The sequence below is a fragment of the Strongyloides ratti genome, scaffold srae_chrx_scaffold0000008 (assembly GCF_001040885.1).
Source record: "Strongyloides ratti genome assembly S_ratti_ED321, scaffold srae_chrx_scaffold0000008".
Classification (NCBI taxonomy): domain Eukaryota; kingdom Metazoa; phylum Nematoda; class Chromadorea; order Rhabditida; family Strongyloididae; genus Strongyloides; species Strongyloides ratti.
The window spans coordinates 215,208-238,446 of NW_020171516.1; the positions used below are offsets into that span (position 1 = coordinate 215,208).

Genomic DNA, 23,239 nt, shown 5'->3' on the forward strand with positions numbered 1-23,239 from the left:
AACATCCATCAATATAAATATATTATTTTTGTTTAAAAATTTTTTTTTATTAATAAGATTTTATTTTCACTTAAGAATATTAATATTTAGAAAAATTTTTTTTAATTTTTTCATTTATTTTAATTAAGGTAAAAAATGTTTTAAAAACATCAAGTACAATGTAATTAGATATTTATAATGACATTACCATTAACTTAATAGAACAATTCTTTAAATTTAATTTTTTTTAGTAAAAAAATATAAAATCAGTTTAAAAAATACATTAATATTCATCTTGCAAAGATATTTTAATTTTAGATGTTATAATTTATAAACATTATAACAATAAATTTATCTTTTAATAATATTTATGTAATTAATTTGATAAAACAATTGTAGAATATTTTGTTTGATAACTTGTACTTTTTCTTTAATGAAATATATTTTTTATTTAGTTCATTTATTATATAATACTTTTTATTCAACGAGTCTATGATTTAATTATAAAATAAAATTTTAATAATTATTTAAATTATAATTTTATACCTATTAAATTTATTAGTAAATTTAACCTTCTATAAAAGAAAATTTATTTATATAAACTATTTATATATAAAAGCTAAGCTATAAATAACACACATATTTTTTTCAAATTTATTCATATGTTATATTATAATTATTTCTTTGATAATTTAATTTTTTTTTAAATATATATTTTAGTAATTGATTATATATTTTAAATATTATTTTTTAAAATCATTTTTAATTTACTTTACTATATATATTTTATTAGTAGATTTTTAACTTTCCAAACATTTACGACAATTTTTTCTATCTTAAAATTTTTTTTTAGTATCTATTTAAGATTTATGTAAATATTTCAATACCCCAATTTTATATCATTATTCAATTTTAAAGCTATAAATATAAAAATTTATATCTTTTATAATTATATGCTCTTTCAACTTATTAAAATTCATCATATTGTAGTAAGTTTTAGTTTATAATAATGATAAATACAATATTAATTTTATTAGAATAACTAGAAAACTTTTTACTATAAGTGGGAGAATTAGCTAATATTAACATTTTTTTTTTTCTTAACAATAATGTCTATTTAATTTATTTCTCTTTAACTTAAAGACATTATAAAAAAATTATAAGATTAAGAATTTAAGATTAAAAATAAATGTTCATTTATGACATTTAAATTATCTTCTTCCATATATATCTATATATATATAATGTTTTTTTTATAAAATAAGAAATAAAAAGAGATATGTTAAAATCAATTGAATATATTAAAAGTTTACAGAATTTTTTTTTAATAAAAATGTTATATGTTTTACAGCTTCTTAAGATAAATGATACAAAATAAATATTTTTTTATTTGTTGGATAAAAATTTATTATTTATTTTGATAAATATTATAATAATAAAAATATATAAATTAAATTTTCTATAAAATATATTTATTTTTTTACAATAATTTTTTAATATATAAGAAACCATAATTTAAAAATCTTTTAATTTATAAACTAAAGACTACTAAAATCAAAACTTTGATTTTGTAGGTATTCTTATTTCTACTTTTTTAAAATATTTTTATAAATTTTAGTAAATTTATTAAGTTTATTTTTTAATATAAATCATAACCAACTATCTAAAAATTAATCTATTATATTATACTTTTTTAAATTTTAAGCTTTATCATTTTGCCATCTCTATAAGATATATACATTTAAATAAACTAGTAGATATTTTACGTATATCAAAAAAGTTTTATTAATGTATGAATAAATATGCATCTACGTTATATATTCTCCTCCTACCTTTTTTGATATTAATATTCCTTTTCAATTTTTAATGTTTCCTGTGCTTTATTTTGTTTTTATATTATCATGGTTTATAAAAATAATATTCATTATATAATTGCTTCATTGTTTATATCCATTCATTTTTTAACATATAAATAATCAGACAAATTTTTTTTTTAAACTTAATTTTTTTTTTTTAAATTAAAAAATTTATATATTAAAAATAATTAAATAAATTTATTATATATAAAGTATATAAAATCATATTATAAAACATTTAAAATTTAAACAAAATTTTTGTTTTCAATATCACTATACTCTTAAATTAGTAATATCCTTTTTAAAATGCTTTTTATAATAAATTTTTTATTTAGTAACAAACAATTTAATATTATTTTTGAGATCTTTTTAGAAATGTATAATATATCTTTTTACATCATCAATATTAAATAATTAAAAAAAAATGAAAACTTTTGTTAATTATAAGTAAGAAATTTATTTTACTAAAATTTAGTTTTTTTTTTATTATATTTTTTTTTCACTTTTTCTTTTCTAATTATAAGTTTTTATTATAAATTATAATGTTATAATATTTTTTGATTATTAAATATTATACTTTATACCTTGTAATATTCATGCTAATTTTATCATTATAAATTCTTTATAGCTTTTGAATGTACTTATCTTTTTAAAGCATCATCATATACATTAATTATTCCTTAAATATTGCTCAAAAACTTTGTAATGAAATATGATAATGGAAAGAAGATTGCCTATATCAAATTATAATGATACAAATGTTGCTGAAATGTTATTTCCTAATACAGATTCAGGTATTAAACCAACTGTCTCAAATTTATTATTTAAAAAAATTATTTCTCTTACATCAGATACATCAAATTATCAAAAAATGATTGAAGAAACAACCAAACTATATTCATCCTCAAATAATATATTTGTAAATGAAAATGAAGTTTTTAAAAATGATAATAATACTTTTTCATGTAATAATCAATTATGCATAATACTTCCAAATATATTAATTGCCATATTTTTAATTTTTTTAATATTATTAACTATTTTTGGAAATATTTTAGTGGTACTTTCAGTTATTGTATATAAAAGAATGAGAACATTTACAAATATTTTATTAACATCGTTAGCAACATCAGGTAAAATAATATAAAAAAATATTTTTTATTTTATTTTTTTTTTATTTTAGATCTTTTAGTAGGATTAATGGTAATGCCATTATCATTAATTGATTTACTACACCACCATCAATGGCCTTTTAATGCATTATTATGTAAAATATGGGCAACAACAGATGTTCTTTTATGTACTGCTTCAATATTAAACCTTTGTATTATTTCAATAGATCGTTATCTTGCAATTACTTATCCATTAAAATATTCCAGAACACGTTCTAAAACTATGGCATTTTGTTTACTTTCAGCTGTTTGGGGTTTATCGTTTATAGTTTGTAGTCCACCATGGATAATCCCTTCATGGAAAATGGATACATCTATTGATAAAGATAAAAATTCTTGCAGTTATCCACCATCAATAACTTATAGAATATACAGTGCTTTAGGATCTTTTTATATACCACTTTTAGTTATGCTTAGTGTTTATTTTAAAATTTTTCGTGTAGCATCAACAAGAGAAGCAATGATTCGAGAAGGACTGGGAACTTGTCGGTTAAGTAAAAATGCAAATAATGAGAATAAAAAATTAAAAAAAGCAACATTCACAAAATCTGTTCAATTTTTACGTTCAAAAAAATATAATACCAACCACAAAGATAATAAATACAAAAGGTAAATTTTATAAAAATTAATTAAAATAAAATGAAAATAAAAAGTATAGTAAAAGAAATTTTTTTCTTTTTATAAATATTATGTATTTTAGTTATAAAATGATGTTGCTTGTTTCTAACTTGCAATTCATTTATTCACTAAAAGTAGTTATATTTTTAAAATATATAGAAAAAAAAAGTTACTTATTTTTATTTACATTTTTCATTTATGTAAAGTTAAATGAAATATGAAATTTAACAAAAAAAAAAGTATAAATTTATTTAATTTTAGAAATTTTTTATTATATATTTTTAGAAATTTAAATAGTTATACTACGGGTCAATTAATGAAAAGAGAATTTGAAAATAATTATCATTATACTTCTTCGGGAGTTTATTGTAGCGCACGTAAAAATAGTACTAATTCACTTCAATATCCTGTAATTCATAAAAAAAATTTTAAAAGTAGTATAAATGCAGTTGATTGTGCAAAAAATACAAAATACATGTATAGACATCGGGTTGAACGTGAATGTTCATCATTAACCGATCTTACTGTTCAAAATAAAAGTTTAGATAAAGATTCGTATCATGGAGGTGTTGACAAAATAAAATCAAGTACATTAAAAAGTAATTTAATAATTGATATACCAAAAATTAATGATGATGATGATAAAGAAGTTCAAACTTTAGTTAAAAAAGCACAAACTGCATATACTAAATTACAACCAAATAATTTACTTGCTAAAGCACAAAGTCATTATAATACATATGGTCCTGGACGTATTATAAGAGGTAGTAAAGAAAAAATGGTATATTTAAGAGAAAGAAAAGCTTTAAAAACAATTGGAATTGTTGTTATGGGATTTATAATATGTTGGATGCCATTTTTTATATTATATTTAATTGAAGTAATAATTGATGATCTTAATAAATCAACTGCTTTTGGTATATTAAATGTTTTTTTTCTATGGCTTGGATATTCAAATTCTGTACTTAATCCTATTATTTATACAATGTATAATGGTGATTTTAGAAGATGTTTTAGAGATCTTTTAACATTTGGTTGCGTATCTCGACAAAGACGTACAATGAGTGTTCGCAAACTTCATCAACAATCAACAACATTTTAAGAAAAATTGAAAAAAAAAAATGAAAAAAAAATATGAATTTTATTTTATAATATAAATTTTAAGTTGCATTTTTGTAGTTAAAAAAATATTTTAAATCAATGTAAAAATATATTTTAATTACTGCAATATTAAATTACAATTTTTTTATTCAAATATTTATAAAAAAAAAATGCAACTATTTTGATACAAAATAATATAATAAATTTTTTTGTGAATCTTTATTGTTTATTTAAAATAAGTAACAGACAAAATAAGATGTAAATAATTAAAAGTAAATAATATATTTTTCAAAAATATTTCACAGTTTTTTTTTAATTCATATTTGCAGTAAAATGAAATGTAATTTATGTGACATTTTTTTAATCATGCAGATAATATATTTAATTATTTTAATTCAATATTTTTATCTTTATCTTCTTGTTTATTATTTAATGATTCCTCAAAACTATCTTCTATTATCAATTCTCTTTTTTCATATTGGGTTTCATTAGTTTTATTTTCTGATAATGTACTTTGGGATAAAGCCTAAAAATATTATTAATAATAAATTTAACAAACTAACAGTTGACTGTGATATTTTTCTTAATCTTATGGGCTTATAATATGATATTGAAGTTCTTCTTTCTAAATGATTATAATATTTTTTCTTATGTTCATTTATTAATTTATTAGAAACTTTAGTTCTTTTTAACTGACCATCCCATTCGAGATCTACTAAACCCCCTTTATTTGCAATTTCTTTTTTAACTCTTCTAGAAAATTCAATAGCATCCTCATCCTCATTTCTTGTCATTGGTGGTAAATACCAAACATCACAAATTATTGCCCATGATGTCATTACCATCCATAAATATTGACCATATCCTTGTAATGAACTATTCCAAAAAGCATCTCCAAGACGAGCATCATATTTCATGGCAATTGGATATATAGTAGAAGCTATTTCAAATGAACCTTTTTTAAATTGCATTACTGATGTATTATTAATACATGTACCTTCTGGAAAAATTAAAATTGGTAATTTTTTGGGATCATTAACATGTTCTTGCATTCTATAATATAATATTATTAAAAAATTTAATAATTAATAATTTACCTTCTTACTACAGCTAATCTGTCTTTAGCTTCAGTACGTTCAAACCAGATATGATGTGTTGATCTACTTAATGTTTTTTGTAAAAATCCTAAAAATCCTCCCTGAGATTGACCAATCATTGCATAACAATTATCACAACTTAAAATCATAACATCTATAGGAGATGTATGATTTGCCACACATATACCACCACATTTAGCTTTATTTTGTCTATCATGAAAACGAATAATTGAACTGAATGATCTTGAAAATATTCTCATACACATTAACATAGATCTTCTATTTAACCAACGTTTAAATTTACCATGAGGTATAAAACCAATTAATGTTGTTGTTATAATTAATAATATAAGTCCAACAAAAAATATGGATAATCTTATATGAAGTAAAATTGTATATCTAGTTATCCAACCAAGAACCCATAATAAAGAAACTTTCCAATTAATATGAACATAATTTGATTTTGTACGTGATAATAAATTCCATGAAACTAATGTTTCTGCTTTAAAACGTGATGTTACTTCATCTTCAATAATAGCTTCAATACCAGCCTTAAAAAATCATTATTAAATAATTTTTGTTTAACTTTCTTACAGTTATAAATTCAAGAGAATCAGAAATTATAGTTCTACTTGTTTTATTTTTAGGTATTAAATGATTACTATCATCATTATCTAATTTATTTTTAACACTCTCTGATGCATCTCTTTCAATTATTTTTTTTTCTGTTGAAGAAGATCTTCTACGTAATTTTATTCTATTTGATGGTAAATCATCATCATTTTGTTGAGTATCATTTTCTTCATTACCAGTAATGTCATCATCAAAAACATCATCAACAGAATCTGTCCCTTGTGCTGCCCATTCAAAAAGTTGACAAAGTAATTTAACACCATACTCTCTTACTCCTGATGACAATCCTAAACTTGATAAAAGAATTACAACAACAACTATAGTTGATATAAGAAAACAATAATATGTTAAAAAAGTTAAAAAGATAGTTACCATCTTTATAAAAAAAAAATTTAACCTTTGTTGTAAGTATTTTTTTTTGTTATAAATGTGTGATAAGTTGTGACTAAAAAATTAATTAAATTAATGAAAATATATAATTAATCAGTTTGAATAAATCAGTATAACGATATACAAATCATCTATTAAAATATATAAATATTTTCAAAAATTAAAAAGTATTAATTCTAGTCTTTATATATTTTTTAAACACAGAAATAAAACAATTGAAAAAAAACAAAAATTATTGTTATATAATATAATTAGAAGAAAATAATGATAAAAGGTAAAAAAATTCATACTAATTTTATAATCATTTGATTATTGTAGATGTCTTGATAGTAATAAGAAATATAATTTTTAGCAATGTTTATTCAAATAGCGTGATAAAATTATTAGTTAAGGTTGTTAAAATATTTATATTTAATAAATTGTGATAAGTTCTTATCAATTTATTATTCGATGACAAAAAAAATAAATTGTAGTTTTATAACAAATTTTAGAAATAAACTAATTGAAATAGATATAACATAATACAAATATAATGATTTTAAAAGAAGACATGTAATATTGTCTACATTTGTAGAATAATTCAATTAAAATTTGAATTTATACCCAATCGATGTAGGTAGTTAAATAAATATCAACTAAATGTTAATTAATTTAAAATGATAAATAAAATTATTTTTTAATTACAAGTTACAAAGTATATTATGATCATTATATACATGTATCTAATCATAGATTAACGTACATACAAACTATTCATTTAAAGATTTCTTTATAGAAACATTTTATAAATTTATATTAAAAAAAAATTAAGAAAAAAACATATATGACATTTTGCAGAAAAAAAACTTGACTTAATCTAATAAAAAAATATATAAATAAAAGTATTGATTATTTTGTTTATTAATTTTTAATTGCACTCTATAACATCTTTCTTTCAAAGTCATTGTATAAAATCTATTAAATATATCTATATATATATATATATTTGTAATGAACAATGCAAACTTTTAATTTGTTTTAATATTTTATTTCTAACTACAAAATGTATGCTCATTTATAAATGTAGCTAAATATAACTTTCTAAGATGATTTGTTTATAACCAAATAATGTATATATGTTAAATATAAAAAAAAATTTTTTTACTTTAAAAAAATGTATTGACATAATATAAAAATAAATAATTTTTTTTTCATAACATCATTTAAATTATATTAAAAAAAATTGCTACTTTTTTTTTAAAAAACAGTTAAAATCATATTATTAACACGGTAAAAAATATAATCATATTAAATTAAAAGCTATAGTTTGAAAATATGTTTAATGTAATCGTGACTTTAAACTACTACTAGCATTAAAAATCACTATCACTTATGAATATTACATGCTTAAAATAAAACATTTTTATCTATTTATCATTAAAACATATATCAAAAGTTTAAAAATAACTTTTTTACATTAAAGAAATACATATATTTATAGAATGATTATTTACCTCTATGTGTAAAAACAATGAAAAAAATATGTTAAAAGTGTCAAAATTTGAAAAATAGTTATTGATTATTCTATTTATGTCTATATTTATATTGATATTTATCATATGTTTTTAAAAAATATATTTATATATTAAATTTTTCATTGAGTAATGATTGAAATATAATATAATGATAATATTTTTGACATTTTTTCTAATTACTTTATTATTTGTTTAAGTAAATTATGAATTTACGTTATTTGTTATATAATTATATTTAGAATGGTGTAATGACATATATCTTAACTAATATTAAGATCATAATAATTTTTTTTATTAGTATATTACTAATACTGTTAAATATATATTTTTTATAATCATTGTTAATTTATTTAGTAAATTGTATTTTCACATAAATTTAAAAAATTTTGTATAGAAATAAAAAAAAAATAGTAAAATTAGTGTATGATACAATTAAAATATATTTAAGACAATTTTAAAAATTTGTTTAAATAAAACATTTACATTAATATTCATTATTTCAACTCATTTATCAATAAAACATATATTTAATTATGTTTACACTCTTATATTGAAAAAAAAAAACATTACAATATTTTTTTTATAAAGTAATAACCATTTTAAATGTATTTTTTAAAATAATATATATCAAAATAACTAATATATTTTATACCAATTTGTTCATTAAAAAATTTATCTACAATAATTTTATAAAGCATTAAAAATTGGAAATGTTTCTCTAAATATCAAAAACATTTTATAATAATTTTTATTTTCATGTCTTATTTAAATGTTTAGTAATAAAATTGATATATTTAAATTTATTTTAAATTACAAAAAATAAGAAAGAAATTATTTTGCAAAGAATGAACTATAAATAAAATTTGTTGAAAGTGTTATAATTAAACTGGAAGCAATTGGTAGGATAACTTCTGAAAACTTTATTTGACATTTTAATTGTAAAAAATATATTGTTGTAAATACCTAAAAAAAATATATTTTTATTTTATATTTTTTTATAGACATACCAAAAAGAATGTTGTATTGTAAATTAAAATTAATATCCAACTATTAAATAAAAGTATTTTACCATAAATTATTAGTGTAACACATAAATCACAAAAACGTATCTTGAAATAACAAACATTATCATTATTACTTTTTTTTAATACATGTTTTTTTTTTGTGTTATCTTGTTCATCTTTTATGTTGATTATATCATTTATAAGTTCATTTTTTTCTATAATAATGTTTGATTGGAAATTATCTTCAAAAATGTTATAAAATATAAATGGCATTTTTGTTATATATGTTTTATTTAAAAAATATTTATTGTTATTATTTGAGTTTGCCATTTTGTCATACGTAATTGAATTATTGTTATACATTATCTGCAATAATGTAATACATATTAAATATAAAATCAAAGACAATCCAACAAGACAAAAGATAATAATATCAGAGACAAGTGAAATAAAAAAAAGTGATAATAAAATGATAAAAAAAATTTTAAAAAGAAGTCCAAAAAAATAGTAATTTGTTTGGTGAATTATTTTTATTCCAATAATAGAAAATATCACAATTATCGGTAACAATTTATTTTCATTAATGTTTATTGAGAAATTATTAAATATCTCATAAAATTGATAAAAACTTAAAAAATAGATAATAGAAAATTCAATAATAAAAATAAGTGCATTATACACATTGGAGAATACTTTTTTGTAGAAAGAATAAATGTATAATAATAAAGAAAAAAATAATATAGGAATACAACTAAAATTGTTTAAATTTTCTACCATTTTAATGTGATAATATTTTATTTGATCAAAAATTGATACGTTTATACTAAAAAAATTTTTTAAATATACAAAATTATAATAATATAAAAACATACACATTTATAATTGTATATTCTTTATTTATTTCTTGAACCATTATCCAACTAATATAAAAGTAAATATAAATTTTACATAATATTATAATAAATAATAACCCTAAATAATTATAAATTCCATACTTTTTTTGAATTTTAGTTTCATTAAAAATATCTTTGAAATTAGTTAGCATGTGGTTAATTATATTATTATTCATTTTATTAGTAACAATAAATTTTGATATTTTAAAATCAGACTTAATTTGAATTATAAATGATATATCTAAAATAATTAAAATTAAAATAACATAATACTAAACAATAGAAGAATTTTTTCAAAAAAAAAAAATTACTTTATATTATTAAATTTATATCATCTATTAACATAATATTATTTTAAAATCAAATACTAAGACAATAATATATATAAAAATATTTTACTAAAATATTTTAAAAAAATAACAATATATTTGTAAAATTAGAAAATGTAATATAAATTTTATTAACTTACATAAAGCTATTTTATGGTACTTTAATGAAAATATACGTTAAGATGTGTAACAATATAAATAATTTATATAAGTTTAATAAAATATTTAATCTTAGATCATTTTTTGAAAGTAGCTTACATATAGTTTTATAGTATTTTTTTTATTATCAGCTTTATATATATAAATGATAATTAAAAAAATAAAACACGTTAGGTGGTGTTTTTATCTATACTTCTAAATAATGAGTTACTAATAAAATTTAAAATAAGTATATTATAAATAAAAACATTATTATTTTTTAAAACATATATAATTTTTTCGTAATTTTTGCTATGTTAAGTTATTAAAAATATAATTGTTATAATTTAATAAATTTAGACACATAAAATAATAAATATTAAGATAACTTTAAACTATTAAAAATTATATATATTGGAATAAAAATAAAATAGCTATTAAAATTGAAAACATTCATATTTAAAAAAATAATTTTAGTTTAATGATTTTTTTTATATATTTAAGTTGAAAAAGTTAGCTTTCTGAAAGTAATTTATAATGTAAAACATAATTTTAAGTATTTTTTATAATAAAATGTTTTTAGTAAAATAAAAAAAAACTCATTATATACTTCAAAAAATTATATAAAAAAATATAGTAAAATAAATCGTTTAATAAACTTTTTTTTGTTATATTTTTTTCATTGAAAAAATATTACTTTAAGAGTAAGTATTAAAAATTGAATTATTATATTCTTTGACATAATAAAAAATGATATTTAAACATAGTTTTTAAATAAATATCAAGAATTATTTTAAAGAATGTTAGCTAAAGATTAAATAACCGATAGCATATATTAATATTGAAATTTTATTCATTTTATATCATAAAAATTATATAAATATATATCAAGTAAATAGCTACATCTGATAATAATTTTTTTTATTAAAAAATTGATAGATTGATAAATCATAAGTATTCAATAAAGATTTACTCATAAAACAAATCTTATACTATTATATGTAATGAAAATTAAAAATATTTTTAATACATTCTTCATACATTTATAAAATGTCTTTTAGAATATTTTAAACTTTACTTATTTTTTATTGTTTTAATGATAATAAAACAATTAATTGAATTATGTTATTTTTGTTTCAAGTAAATCATAATGGTATCTTTAAAAATATAAAAAATGTCATTTTAATTATTTAATATAAACAATGTTATTGACCTTCAAATTAACAATTTTATTAAAATAGTATTTTTTTTCTTATTCAATGTATTTTGTAATATATTTTAAAACTTGAAAAATGTAGTTTTTTCTATGATATTGTTTTAATGGTAAAAATTTCTTATAACTTTCATTTATCAGAAACAAATATTTTGACAAAAAACATAAACAATCTTATTACATACAAATGATATTTTAATGTATCTCAGATAAAATATATTGTATTTGTACTTTTTTTTTCAAAATATAAAAATTATAAACATTTTTGATAATTTTTGGAAGTTTATATGCAAAAAATATAACAAGCGCAAATAAATCTATGACAATTATTAAAAATTTAATACAATTAATAAGTAATATAAAGATCAATTTTTATTATTGAAAAAGTTAACAAAATGAAATAAAAACAACTTTTTAAATAATTATTTATGTTTACGTATCCAAACCACTGCTGTTAATTAACCTATTCCGGTCTAGGAACTTTTTTGAAAATTTCTGGTAATTCAGTAGCTTCATTAAAGTCTTTCCATAAAGTATACATGGCAAATATTTCATTTGAAGCATCATAAATTCCTTCACTATCAGTAAGCATGCTGTCATAGTAATCCTCAAATATTGATTCTTTTCCCATTCCAATTAAAGCCATTAACATACATGCTAAAAATATATTAAATATTAAAAAAAAAAAACAAAATTTACCTAATGCAATTTTATGCGGTGGATATTTTAATGAAACATCACATCTATAAGAATCATTAATATATTTAGTTGTACTACTAATTAATTCATCCCACCCATTAGTATTTTTAAATGGATCAGATCTATCTTCACTTTCAAAATATTCTTTTGCATCTTGTATAATTGAATTAAGTGACCTGTATGGGTGAAATACAATTAATGAACAATCCATAATTTCAATTAAATAAAATTCAGCTTCTTGAATTAAATTTAAATTTATAACAATATCTTCACTTAAAAATGGATATTTTCTTAACATTAAATTACAACGCATTACAACACGATCAGTTAATAAATATCCATATTCATCAGCTTTACAAGCTAATAATAAAGCTGTTGGAGCCAATAAAAATGGATCAATTTCTTTAACACTTCTTTTGGCATAAAATCTTCTAAAATAAACAATTGCAGTTGCAATGACACTCATTGATATTTTTTCTTTTCCTGTCGTAACAGTAGTTGCTAATTCTTGAATAAAATTAGTAAAAAAAATCATAAGTTTTTCATAATCTTGTTCTCCAATTATTTTGATATCTTCTTGCCGATGAGTTGAATAACCATTAACGGGATCAATAAGACATGTCTTACTAAATTATAAAATTTATTTTAGATTTTTTTTTATAACTTACTAATGAGAACTTGACCAAAATGAAAAAGCCATAATAAAATGGTAGTTATTTAATTTAGATTATATAAATGAAATATAATTTAAATTCTATAATATTATTTGTTAAAAATAATGAATAACGTTTCAATATCATTTAAATAAGTTTAAATCGCTATCTTTTTTAAACATGTTATTTTATTTATAAGAAAGAAAGATGTATAACATTGTATAAAATCAAAACAAAATTTGTAATAATATATGAACATTTTATTTATAAAAGTTTAAATATAATATAATAGTAAAATAAATTTATATAGACAAGAAAATTTTTTTTTATACATCTATTTTAATGAGAAGTCTTATAAATATTAACCCGTAAATATTTATTTTAAAAAAAAAGTGTGATTTATTATTGTTAAATTATAATTTGTACTAAAAAAAGTAGTTTATATATAACATTGACAATATCAAAGATAATGTATTTATTATATAAATATTGCGTTTTAAATTAACATTTGTCTTAAACATATAAATAAATATTATATAAATTATTATAGACAAATTTTTATAATTATATGCAAATTGAATAAATAAAAAATGTTTTTATAAATAATTTTAAATTTAACATAAATAACCAATCATATAAATAATTAAGGTAAAAAGAAGTAAAACTTTAATTAGAAAAATAATAAATAATTCAAATATAATTATATTACAAATTATTACATTAAATGACAATTATAAATTACGACAAAACTTTTGAAATAAACATTAATTTAAAAAAAAATGTAGATTTTATTAGAACAGCCTACATTATATGTTATTAAAAAAATACAATTAATAATTTTAATATAAATAAAGATAAATAGAGTAACATGACAATTAATATAATTACAGTAGTATTATCCTGAAAGGAAACTCTGTTTTAAAGCATTAAAAAAGTAATAATTTGAAATAAATTATAATTAACCAATTTTCATAAATATTTAATTTATTATTTAATATTGTATATAATTTGATATTTATTTTTATTTCAATTAACATTAATTAATTAACACTTACTTTGATAAAAAAGAAAGATTTATTACAAGATTATAACTTAAATTTAATAAAATAATTTAATAAAACAAATAAAAATTGTTTTTAGTAGAATAAATTTAAATTAAAAATCATAAAATTATACTTAAGTGAGTATAAATATATTATTGTTAAAATAAACAATGTTTTTAAAAATTAAATAAAAAAAAAATTAATCATAGTAATAAAACAAATATATGTACTAAAAAAAATTTAATAGATAAATAATTTTTTGTTTCAAATTATTAAAGATAGTAATGTTTTTTATAAATTTTGAAAAATTAAAAAATATATAAACTATAATTAATATTTCTAATAATTTTAAAAATTATATTTCTATTTAACTAAATAAAAAATAAATAAATGTTGTTAAAAGTGCAAAAATAAATAATTATATATTACTTATTAACAGGATTATTATATTTTTTTTAAATTAAAATTACCTTTGTTTATAGTTTTCAATTTGGATCAAAAATTTATAAGCTTAAATTGGCAATTAAAAAAATTTACTATACTTGTTAGATTTATTTGATCAGAGCTATCAAATTATTAATACTGTTTGACTATTTAATGACATTGAAAAAATGTACACATTTATGTAATACTAGTCATTTAATCAAAAGAATAAAATTATCTTAAATTTTATTTTAATAATATCTTTCTTTTGAATAAATTCTTTTAAAGATTACTAATATAAGTAGTAAATTAGTAATTTAAAATACAATTGTAGAAAATATTTAGATGTTATAAAAGATTGATCATCAGCTTGAAAATTGGTAAATATATACATTTAAGAAATTTCCATATAATAATTGTTATACTGTAAAATGAATTTAAAATGAAAATTATAACAAAAATAAAAATAAAAAACACATTAAATAAATTGATATAGTAAAAAAATGAATTAAGTACATATATATTTAAAAAAATTGATAAAAGTTCTTTTATAGGTGTTGGATAAACGGATAAAATATCATTTAAATAATGAAAATTATAAATTTAAGCATAAAAAAAATTGTTTGTTAAAAAGATAATTTTTTGATTTATTTATATTTTTATATATGTACAAAAATAGAAAAAAAATGATATTTTATAGACAATAAAAAACTATAAGTAATATTTAGGTTTAAATAAAAAACAAATAAATATTAATATAAAAATGATGAAATTAAGTAATATTTATATTTTCAATAACATTAATATGAATATCTTCTAAAACAAGCATTAAATAATATTAGATGATTTAAAAATTTGTTAAATTAAACAACTTTTATTTAATCTTATGCAAAATTTTTTTATATAATAAATAAAAAAAGTACTTAAATTTCCTATATTGAAAAATTAAAAAATAGTTATTATATTATATTTAACTTATAGTATAAAATAAAGGAAAAGATATTAATTTTAAAAAAAAAATATTTTTTTATTATCAACAAAGTATATGAAGTTTTAACTTAATTGTTTGTAAAAGTAAATGAACTAAAAGTTTAACTTTATGAAAAGTAAAATATTTCTAATGATATGTTACATTGTATCAGTTAAAAGGTAAATAAAATAATTGTAAAAATAATTTGTATAAGTTAAGATATATTTCCAAAAAATAAAAATATTGATACATAAAACTAGTGACATGAATAAATAAGTTTGTCAAAAAAGATACTAATGAAGGAAAGTGATATTATATTAGCTATAATTTTTGATATTATACTACATGATTTTTAAAGAGATGTCAATATTTTAGACTATTCAAAAAAGATTTTAACATAATCATATTTTAATAGAATAAAAAGAAAATTTATTCTTAACTAATAAAATATTACTTTTAATGAATAGAAAGTTTATTAATAAAATTGATATACTTTGTTATTACTTATAACTCTATAACTCAATGAATAAAAATTTTAAATTTTTAAATTTATTGCCAAAGTACTTTTTACTTTTTTAATATTCATTTAATAAATAAAAAATTGTCTCAAATTTTATTTATAATGTTATAAATTATGTTACTAAAATTTAAGCATTACTATAACAAAAATTTCTTTAATTTTTTATTTCTATTTGAATATTTTTTTAAAATTATAAAAATAATTATTATTATTGACAACAAAAAAGTCAAAAAAAAATTGTTGAAGTGATAGGTTGTTGTAAATTTATTATTTATAATAAACTAAAATTATTAATTTAATTTATTAATAATTAAAGTTAGGAATATTTTATTATAATATTAAAATTGATAGTTTAATTCAATATAATAATATCACAAAACTTAAAAAAAAAAACTTTATTGTGAGAAACACTTGTTGATAAATTAATTCCATATCAATTTTAAACTTGAAGAAATGTTGTAAAGTATAAATATAACTTATATCAATTAAAATATTTAATAATTATCAAATTTAAATTTTTTTTTTTATAAAAATTAAAAAGTACTGAAGAAAAATGTTTAATTAAATAAAATAGTTAAAAATATTTTGAATATTGTAAGATAAAATTAGAATAGAAACATTATACTTAGTATTAATTGTTGTAAAAAAAAAGTATTGTTTAAAAAAATGTCAAAGTATCTAAATTGTTAAAATAATAAAAAATAGCGCCAAATGATTTAAAGAAACTATTCTGTAAATTGTATATTTAACAATTTAAAATCTAATTTTAAAATCTTTTGTACTCTATTTTTTATATTTTAAAGAATGTTTAACACAATACAATGATATCTTTAATAGATCATTTAGATAGGCAAAAAAAAAGTTTTAAAAAAATCATTATATAAAAAGTTATTTTAATATTAATAGTATGTTATATAATTTTTTAAATATCTATTGTTTGTAGTTTTTACATCTTTTATTCAAAATATTTTTAAAGAAAATTGATATCTAAAGAAAATATATAACAATATTTAATTAAAAATAGTAATAAAATATTTTTAATTTTAATTAATCCTGATATTAAAGAAAAAAATTTTCATTCAGTAATTTTTAATTTATTTCACTTATGTCAGAGATAACAGTAATTAATAATAACAATAAGAAAGTCTACAAATTAATAAATTTCAAATAATCATTGGTTATTTTTAATTAAGTATATAAACAAGTTGAAAATCAAAAAATTAAAATAAATGTTAGATTTTTTTTTAAAATACAGCATTTAAATTATTAAATTTTTATTTGATGTTTTTATTTATTATCATGTGATAAAAATTTTTGAATATAAGAATGTTGGGAAAATTACGTATAAGATTTAACATATTTCCAACGACTTAGTTAAAAAAAAAGAAACCAATAATTATATAATATAAATATTGTTATACACCTATGAAAAGTAAAACCATATTTATTTTTATTACAGTACTGTACTTAATTAAAATGATTAAATTAATAAACCTTGTTATTGATAAAATAAAATTAATCATTTACATTTTTATCAAACAAATATTAAAAATTTCTAATAATAATTTAGAAATTAATTTTAAATTTTTATGGATAATTATATTTATTTTATATGATTAGAAAATTAAAAGATAATTGTACATTAATACAATAATGATTGCATTTATTACTTTTATGAAAAAAGATAAAACAAAAGTATATTTACAATATTTATACAAATAAAAATAAAATTATATGTAAAAATAGTATGAAAAATTATATAAGATATTGTAAATGGTAAAGAATTAAAATAGATTTAAAATTAAAGCTAGCTTTTATATATTTTTTTAAGAATAGAAAAATTATTCTATGAAATATAAATGTTGTTGATATATTTTAATAATAAAAAAAAATCATATTAAAAAAAATATTTTTTTAAAAGATTAATTAGTGAAGAAAAATATTTTAATATTTGTATAAAAAAATATTGCTTTTAAAAGATTATACTAGTTAATAATTAATCAGATCAAGTTTAATCTAAAGAAAGATTAATCTTATGTTTAGTGTCTAATACAAATAAAATAAAAAAACAATAATATTTTTTAAAGAAACTTTGTTTAAAAAAATTTGACTGTAACAATATCTTTATGTTATTTAAAATAAATTATTTAATATTCAAATTAATAATTTTTAATTATAACATTTTATATATTCTAAAATGGCATTATATTTAAGGTAGTTGAAAAAAGGAAAGAATATTTACTACTATAATAAGCTAGAAATTATACATTAAAATATACATTATAAATATATATTAAATATTTTGTTAATTTAATTAGTAAATTTAAATAAATGATATATTTAAAATATAAATACAAAAACGATTCTAAAGAAATAAAAAATATATAATTTTATTCATGAATAATTTTCAAAGATAATTAACAAATAATAGCTATTATAATATAAAATCAATCGAATGTACAATATATTAAATTGAAATTACATTTGCTTTTTGATACCGATATGTAAAAGTATAAATATATTTGAAAAACATCTTATTGCATTCAATTAAATTAATCATAATGATGTTTATTTAAAAGTAAACATTCTTAAGATATTAATTTATAAATTCATTTATAGGCGAGAGAAATATTTTCGATTACATATACTGATAAAAAGTAATTTATTTTAATAATGTCTTAATAAACAAAATTAAAAATAATTATTTAACAAAAGTAATTATTTTTGATACATTATTTTAAGATAATTTTTTACATTTAACTTAATGGTAAAAATTAAACAATAAATGTTTACTTAATTATAAAAATAATAGCAATTTAAAAGTTTAAGGTTATATTTACATTTTAATAAATATTATATGATATGTTTTTATCTATCATTTTTGTAAGGAAAACTTTTAAAATTATTAAATGCTAAAATATGGTTTCAAAATTTTTTTTTGAGATTTACACTTTTAATCACATTGTAAAGAAAAACTTTTTACACATTATTTTTTTTTAATTCAACATATTTTTATTTTATCCCTATAACTTTTAGTTTTAACTATAAGTAGAGCAATTTATAATTTGTGATTGGTGTTTTTATATATTTATTTATAAAAATATGATTTAATATGTAATAAAAACGTTTTCTTTACATCTTTTAGATTGACTAATCTAAATTTAGGTTAAAAGTTTTAAATATTCAATTATAACGCTTTCGAACTTTATTTTATATTAATGATAGTTTATAATTAAGATTAATGATAACAATCAATATAAATAAATAACCAGTTATTTTTAAATTAAAATTTAATGAATATTTTTATATTGTCAAAAACGGCAAAACTTTAATTAAGTTATTATAGTTAAAAATTTTTAATCTAACAACCAAAAATTTTGTTGTTTTAATAATTGTATAATAAAATATGTTTACTAAAAATTATAATACTTACGAATAACTATTCAATTCAAATTAAAAAATTATTTTAAAAAAAATAAAAATTAAAAAATTTTTAAATAAACATTGTGATTAAAAAAACGTTTGAGTCTTAAGATTTGATTAAATATACAAACAAATCTATAAGCATGTCTATAATTGCAGGCGTAATTTAATGATAGAAACGTAAAAATAATTATGCTTTATAAAAAGTGTCTGCTGTCTTGTCTTGCATAATAATACTTTAAGTAATCATTAATCTATCAATTTATTTTTGATTAAATCATGCTTTAAAGATAAAACTTTTTAGTACTATAATAATAATATTTCTTTATTATGTTTCTTATTAAAGCTAACAGACTATAAAAAAAAAATGCCTTAAACGACAAACTTTTAATCTAAATAATAAATTACACTAAAAATTGTTTTAAATATATAAAGTTTAGATATTTACATAGTTTTGAAAACTAACGTTTTAAAATTATAATTAACTTATTGTAGAATTTACATAGTATATTAAAAAAAAACAAAATTTTAAATTTATTAATGAAAAAATTTGACTAAGAAATTAACGACTTTAATAAAAAAAAAATAATTTTTTAATATAAATTGCTGTAGTATGTGTTTTTTAACTAATAAAATTTATTTTTTCAAAATACAATTGATCTAAGAAAATATAAACACTATAGGACAGGAGTAATTATATTTTAAAGTTTACATTTTCTTTTCTTAATTGTTTAATATTAATGATATTATAGTTTTTCATATGGCTAAAAAATATTTTATTTTAAAAAGAAAGATTCATTTCAAATTTTAAAATAAGTGTTTATTTGTGAAATTTTAAAATTTATAACAATTTTTACAGTGTAAATAATATATAATTTTTGAAAAAAAAATATTGATAATTATAATAATCTGATACTTTATGTATATGATACAATTTCTTATAACATTATTATTTTTTATTAATAATTATAATTAATTTTTTTCTTTTTTTTTGAATGATTTCAAAAAATATACTTATTTGAAAAATGTCTGGTTTAAAAAAAGTAATTTTTTTAAGAAAAATATCAATTACTTTTTATTTTTATGAATAAAAAATATTGACTTATTATATCAGATGATATTATTTTATCATTGCAACCACATTTATAATCTTCATAATGAGATAGAAACAAAGTAATTAATATTGTAAACTTAAATTTTCAGAAAACGTTATTCATTTTCGCTTTTAAATTTGACTTATTTTACAACCAATATACAAAAATTCTAATTTACTAACGATTAAATATTTTTATTAATTATGAAATAGCTTTTTTTTTTATTTATCATTAGTATATTTACTCATTTAATTTAATTTTCATTTTTTTCAAATCAATCTATGTACAGAAGTATACATAGTACATATTTTTTTTAAATACAAAGTTAATTTAAATAAACAAAAAAAAAATCTTTTCAGTTATTTTACAATACAAAATCAAATAAATATCCTGGCAATATTGGTAGTTTTGTAAATTGAAAATTAGAAATTATTTTTTTTAGAAAATTAAGAAAGAAATATAAGCACAATAATAAGTGTAATAATTTAATATCCGAAAGTATCTATGCGAATAATTCTGTAAACAACTGACATCATTACAAGAATAATAAAATGACGCATAGGAAATATAACGGTAGATTTTTTAAACCAAAAGCTTTACAAATTTTGTAATTGAAAACAAAAAAAAATTTTGAATAAATAAATAAAAATAAAAATTATTAGATTTATTAGAAAACATTTTTTTTTGAAAAGTAATATCGTATTTATATCTTGTAACTAAAAAACAATTGTTTATTTAGTTCACACGCGATCCTTATTTTACTAATTATTATATTCAAAATTAACAAAGCCTATTTTTTAAGTGCTAAATGATTTTAAAAACACTATTAAATTTTGTTGAAAAGTTGCTAGAAGTTCTGACGATCTTAAAATATTATTTTTTTTACAAATTATGTAGAAATTGTTGTATTATATGAAAGAAGAATTATTGTATAAAGTATCAAACATTTAAAATTTAGTATTATAAATTTTTTTGCATAAAATTCATGTTTTATTAAACTATATAATATTTAATACACTATAAATTTTTGCCTAAATACTCTTTTTTTTTATAAAAATGTAGTCATTGTATAGCGTTTAATTAAAGCTATAACACAGCTTAAATCACGTTTTATACTTTACATGGTAAAAATTTGTATTTCCGAAAGTTATAAAAATCTCGGTTTTTAAAGTAGATTTAGAAATTTAATACAGCTGTTAAAGAAAGAATGCTATTTAAACTTTTTGTAAAAAAAATTAATTGTGATTTTCTGCTAGCAATCATTATCATACAATTCACAAATAAAAAGTTACATATTTAAATAATAATAAACAAAAACAAATTTTTAAAAATACATGAATTAAAGCAATCTTTCTATTTTTTTGAAATATAACAAAAAAAGAAGGTAGTAAAATTTAATAAGTATAAAAGAAGAAATATTTAAAAAAAAAAATTATATAATCTTTTCCATTCATTTATTTCTTATACAATAAATGTAGATAATCTTCCATAAAAATTATTGGAGTATACAGTCATTTTTTACATATACAAGTAAAAATAAATTTACAATAAAGAACAAAATTATTTCATAATTTATATTATTATAATTTTATAAAAATACTTAATCCAGCAATAATTTTTTTATGGAAAAGACTGTTAAAAATTGATTAGCAATATATTTTTTTAAAAATAATGTTAAAAATATTGTGTTGCTTATCAAAATTAAAATATTAAAAATAATAAATAAAAAGCTAATAAGATGATGTCAATATTTTATAAATCATTTTTTGAAATTTAATACAAAACTTATTTTTAAAACTTTTATTTTAATTTTTGCAAAGTAAAGAGAATATTAAAAATTTGTATTTTTTCTAATGTTTTTAAATCATTATGTTCAAAGTTAATATTAGAAGCTAAAAATAGCTTTTTTTATAATTTGGATGAATCAAGAATATTATTCAAAATCTAATAATTACATTCAACAGAATTTTATAAGTTTTATATTTTAAAAGCATTGAAAAAAGAATTAACTATATATTATACAAATTTTCATCTTGGTAATATTCACCAAAACGTTAGCGTTTATATAAGTGGAAGATGCAATAAAATGAATAATCTAAGTACAATGAAAAAAAATTAAATATATTTTAATTAGTTATAATCAAATAAGAAGATTAATAAAATAATTTTTAAGTTCATATATTCTGATATGAATAAAGTAAAAAAATAAATAGATCAAAAAAAATTTATCATGTTCAATATTTATTTATTGATACAGTTTGCAATTACATTTTTTCTGTTATCACTTTCATTTCAGTATAAACATTTGGATTCAGGATTTCCTGAGGAATTTTAATCTACACTAGAAATATCATGGTACATTGAAGATTTTTTAGAAAATTTTACTTTTATGAATCATAATTTTTATAAAAGTGCTAGATATGATATTATTATTTTTTCCATTTTTCTCTTCTTTATCAATTTATAAGTTCAAAAAA

General features: G+C 16.7%; 3 protein-coding genes across 3 annotated transcripts; 1 reads left to right on the forward strand and 2 right to left on the reverse strand.

Annotated features, from left to right (window-relative positions):
* Window positions 1–2,553: 2,553 nt before the first annotated feature.
* On the forward strand, window positions 2,554–4,727 carry SRAE_X000251000 (G protein-coupled receptor, rhodopsin-like family and GPCR, rhodopsin-like, 7TM domain-containing protein; the record flags this gene model as incomplete). Its single annotated transcript, XM_024645795.1, has 4 exons — window positions 2,554–2,629; window positions 2,687–2,968; window positions 3,019–3,616; window positions 3,911–4,727. The coding sequence occupies 4 exons, from the start codon at window positions 2,554–2,556 to the stop codon at window positions 4,725–4,727; spliced, it is 1,773 nt and encodes a 590-aa protein (XP_024500043.1).
* Window positions 4,728–5,111: 384 nt separating this feature from the next.
* Window positions 5,112–7,151, reverse strand: SRAE_X000251100 (Phospholipid/glycerol acyltransferase domain-containing protein; the record flags this gene model as incomplete). The annotated part of the gene is made up of 6 exons (XM_024645797.1): window positions 5,112–5,252; window positions 5,290–5,779; window positions 5,824–6,374; window positions 6,418–6,773; window positions 6,829–6,853; window positions 7,137–7,151. The coding sequence occupies 6 exons, from the start codon at window positions 7,149–7,151 to the stop codon at window positions 5,112–5,114; spliced, it is 1,578 nt and encodes a 525-aa protein (XP_024500044.1).
* A 5,249-nt stretch (window positions 7,152–12,400) lies between these two features.
* On the reverse strand, window positions 12,401–13,336 carry SRAE_X000251200 (Cyclin-C; the record flags this gene model as incomplete). The annotated part of the gene is made up of 3 exons (XM_024645798.1): window positions 12,401–12,594; window positions 12,637–13,262; window positions 13,305–13,336. 3 exons carry the CDS (start codon window positions 13,334–13,336, stop codon window positions 12,401–12,403), a joined length of 852 nt encoding a protein of 283 aa, XP_024500045.1.
* Between the last annotated feature and the right edge of the window lie 9,903 nt (window positions 13,337–23,239).